The sequence below is a fragment of the Triticum dicoccoides genome, chromosome 2A, assembly GCF_002162155.2.
Source record: "Triticum dicoccoides isolate Atlit2015 ecotype Zavitan chromosome 2A, WEW_v2.0, whole genome shotgun sequence".
Classification (NCBI taxonomy): domain Eukaryota; kingdom Viridiplantae; phylum Streptophyta; class Magnoliopsida; order Poales; family Poaceae; genus Triticum; species Triticum dicoccoides.
This window is the reverse complement of record NC_041382.1, coordinates 144,134,065-144,138,317: the sequence shown is the minus strand read 5'-3', so window position 1 is coordinate 144,138,317 and position 4,253 is coordinate 144,134,065. Positions and strand designations below refer to the sequence as shown.

At 41.9% G+C, this 4,253-nt stretch overlaps 1 protein-coding gene across 1 annotated transcript; it reads left to right on the top strand.

The window, feature by feature from the left end:
• The first annotated feature begins 592 nt into the window (after positions 1-592).
• On the top strand, positions 593-3,765 carry LOC119353868 (protein SPIRAL1-like 1). Its single transcript, XM_037620565.1, has 3 exons — positions 593-739; positions 2,763-2,995; positions 3,449-3,765. The coding sequence occupies exons 2-3, from the start codon at positions 2,768-2,770 to the stop codon at positions 3,521-3,523; spliced, it is 303 nt and encodes a 100-aa protein (XP_037476462.1). The 5' UTR covers positions 593-739; positions 2,763-2,767; the 3' UTR covers positions 3,524-3,765.
• Positions 3,766-4,253: the final 488 nt, after the last annotated feature.

Here is a 4,253-nt window from a genome sequence, read left to right as displayed (position 1 = left end):
CCCTATTTGGAAACACAAAATGATCTAATTTGTATGTTTATTTGGTGGATATTTAGAAAGTACTTCTCTTGTTTCAGATTAGGAGGCGCATACTTTTCGAGATCTAAATTTGAACATCAATTAGATCGCAATAATACATAATTCATGCGGCTTAAAATATCAATATTGTACTATAGAAAACCCTTTTCGAATACATATTCAATGGTATAATTATTTGTGGCACATTGCCCACATTTCCTTGGTTAAATTCATGGCCAAGCTTGAATCAACTAGTTGTCATTTTCTCTGGCTTCCCTTTTTGCCATCTAATCCAGTGACGGAGTACGAGCACATTTATGACATTCCCAACTTCAAATGCCAAATAACACATTTCCCAAAATATCAAAATTTAGCCAGCTGTGGTAGCCGGTCATACAAGGGATGTAAACCTTTGTCCAGCTATTTGATTTGGACAATTCCCTGAATTGTCGTCCATGGACACCATCCAATCATGCAACAACTTAAAAGAAATCACATCTTACCAAATCACCCACTGCTCCCACAGCCAGGGCCATCTTTTCTCCGAATTGCGACCGTGCACGAGTACCAAACTGCAAAAGATCCACCCCCTCCCTGCAAACGTCCCACTCTATAAAGGAAACCAACAACGCAGCGCTTCCCCACCACCACTCCCACCACTTCGAGCGCCTCCTCCTGTCTCGCCCTCGCCCCCCGTCCCCTCGTCGGCGCCCGATCTAAGGTATCTAATCGCATCGCCTCCCCTCTCCTCCTCCCCAGATCTCTCCCTATTGGTTCCAGCCGCCTAGTCCGGCGATCCGCGCGGCGGATCTCCCTCGCCGTTGTTTTTCCGGTAGATGTTTCGTTCTGGATCTGGTCTCAGGCTCTCAGAAATGAGATGGATCGTGCGCTTCTGTGCCCGTATGGTTCAGGATCCGTCGATGTAGGATGCGTGTATCTCGGAATTGCGCCTAATTACTTTTGTGGTGGTTGATTTGTTGGTAGTGGCGTCCATTTCACTTTTGCCCATGATAGATTTGTGGGGATCGGGCTTGTAGTTTGGGGAATTGGGCGCGGAAAGTCTGCGTGCTCAAGGCAGTTTCTCCGTGAGGGTTGACCTTGCCTAGATTTGAAGATTCTAGGGCATGTGGTTCGTAATCGTACCAATGTCACTGAAGTTTCAGGTTAGCTGGTGTGGGGGAACTGCCGACTAGACCTGTGATGTGCATCTGTTCTGTGTAGAGAAGGTTGGATGATGGCGATTTTGTAACAAATCATAGAAGAGATGTGCTGGTATGTGGTGATATCAGCTGTGTTTTGTCGTTTATAGGTGAATGATCTTGTTTTGATGGAAAAAGTGCTGACGTTCACAAGATGCTCAGCCAATTCAGGGGAAACTTTTGGAAAATATACAACGGAATTTCAAATGGACTTGTTGTCGTTGTGCCATGTTAGGATTGTTCCAACCCATGTATGGTGTAGGCCTGTAGAAACCTATCTGGCTTGTTTGTTATATCGTGGTTGATGCTTAGTCTCAGGCAACCTCTTTGGTGATGACTTGTAGCAGTAAAACTTAAGGGATAACTTGCCTAACTGAAAATGAAGTATGCCAAACACCCTAGTTATATCCAACAATCTCAAAGTGTCCTTAAATGGCATCAAATATGCAATGGATCGGTATGATATGTTTTTTTGCCAATTTAAACTGGACCTACTGTCTGGATTTTGCTTGTTGTATGCTTGGGTGCTGGCTGCAGTGCTAGGCCACACATATACTGTGTAATTTGGTCTTGGAAGGCACCAAATTGCAGTCCAGTTGAAAAATCAATCCTAGGATTGATTGAAGTGAGATTTGATCTTTAAATATCTTATCTTACTTGAGTGACCTTGAGTTTCTATTAACTTGCTGGTCTGTATGAATGTGTAGTTCACTTCTTCATCGTGTTTCCAAACCGCACTTAGTGGCGAGGAACCTGTTGCCCTCTTATTTTTATCTTCTCAACCCAAAGATGCTGAATTTTTTGTCTTTGTCATTCGTTTAACCGTATAAGGTTTTGAGATGCTATCATCTCCTCTATTGATTATGCACTCTTAACAGAGATATAAATGTTTTCACTAAGCACAATGCTGTGGATATCTACTGTTTGATGTTGATTAGTTGCCCTGGATTGAGTTATATTTTGGGTCTGGATTGCCTCATTTCCAGGTTGCCCTGTATTGACTGGTAACCACCATTATCCTTATCAACATGTCCTGCAAGCATACTCTATGCCCTTTGTTAGAAGTTCTTATTAAAAGCAACTGTTAGATATTCTTTCACGGCCACACTCAAACTATATTTTCTCATGTTAAGAGTTTTATCTTTATTTTTTCACAGAAGTTGATCTTACCTAACCTGTGTATGCTTTAATTGACATCTTACCTTGTGGCTTGTGATAATATCTGACCCTGTTTGACTTCGTTCAGTCTAAGCAGCACTGGTCACTTAATCTTACTAAGCATTCTTGTTTGAAGACTTGGTTCAGCATGCATGCTTTGTTCTGTCCTCTGCTCCTAAATTACCATGATATTTCTTTAAATGCCACCATCTAAACATATGATGTCAAGATTCACTTGGCTTATGTAGTTTATCCCTGAGATCTGAATTTTTTTGGGAACTTTTATCCCTGATGATTTCATTTGCTGTTTTGAAAATGTATTGCACTCTGACAATCATGCTGAACTTGTTCACTCATATGTTGCACTTTACCTATTTATCTTAACAGTCAAGATGAGTCGTGGCGGGAGTGCTGGTGGTGGTCAAAGTTCTCTGGGTTACCTGTTTGGAGATGGTGAGCCTGCAAAGCCCGCTGCAGCACCAGCTGCGAAGCCCGCACCTGCTGAGAAACCAGCACCGGCAGCTGCTGATGTAGCCAAGCAGATTCCAGCTGGCATTCCAGGTAGCCGGGCGAACAACTACTACCGTGCAGATGGCCAGAACACGGGCAACTTCCTTACGGTATGTTTTTTTTGCCTTGTAATGAACCCAATTCGATCCAGCTAATTTCCCCTTTCAAATTTCATCTGTTGAGGTATATCAGAAGTTTCCATTGACATAAGATTGACACAAGTTTAATTACTGTTGGCTTCTCCATCATTAATTTGTATGCTAGAAGAATGTTCTGCCCGGTGCACAGTTTTCACAACTACCTACGTGGGTTCATGTTAAGCCACCAAGAATTTATTTCGTTTTGTGATATTTGTTTGTACTACCGTTAATAGTGTAACAAGAATGTAACGGGTCCACCCCACCTGAAATGTAACGCTAAGCAAATGAGTTAAGCATCTTGTTAATTCGGCCTACTTTAATGTTTTGATTTTATAGTGAAAAGATATCCAGTCGTCATTTTTGGTCTCTTACATTTTTGTGTTTGTTTACCATGTGGGCTGATGACTTTGTTAACCCTTGCAGGACCGTCCTTCAACCAAGGTTCATGCTGCTCCTGGCGGTGGCTCCTCCCTGGGCTACTTGTTTGGCGGAAAGTGATGTTAATGATGCTGCTTAATGAACGAACGATGAATTGGCCTGTATCTCTGTTATCCATGTGGTGAAAACTGGAAGTGTTTGGTTTCAGCAGTTTACCACCTGCGTCGATGTACTCTGTCTGTATGGTTCATTGTGTCCAGGCTGACCTCCTGCTTGGAAGCCAGCTTGCCTAAAACCTGTCGCTTTCAAACTAATCTTGTTCATCTCAAAACTTGGTGTGCCTAATTCTTTGTTTGCCTGCACCCTAGCTGTGTCAAACCTTGGATTTATGATTTTATCAGCTGTGGGCATTGTGTTACTGTTGCCATTAGCATGCCCAGCTCCATGTTTTTTTGAAAGAAAAATCACTTTATTAATTCAGAAAAAACGGTTACATCGTCTAATAAGATAGATTCAATTTTGCTCATAGGTTCCCCAAACCAAAATTGGTAGTAGAAAATCTAGCTAAAAGAGCAAGTTCATGAGCTTCCTTGTTACAATTATTTGCTTACTTGTTACAGTGTTAAAATCTAGTGAACGAAAATTCACAAACGAAAAACTGCCCAGCTCCATGTTTGGATCACTCATGGATAACATTACAAGCTATGAGTTGTGACTCATACATCATGCACAGTTTATGCATAGTACCATTTTTGGAGAACTAAACATAAGCACTTGTGCTGTGGTGGGCTTGTTGCGTGGTTCTTGGTAATACTGAGACAATAAAGGGGTTTTCCCGCTTTATATTATA

Excerpts from the sequence above, each read along its gene's own strand:
- LOC119353868 (XM_037620565.1), top strand. The coding sequence starts at position 2,768 with ATGAGTCGTGGCGGGAGTGCTGGTGGTGGTCAAAGTTCTCTGGGTTAC. Across the intron at positions 2,996-3,448 it reads ACACGGGCAACTTCCTTACG|GACCGTCCTTCAACCAAGGT; the intron begins GTATGTTTTTTT and ends TAACCCTTGCAG.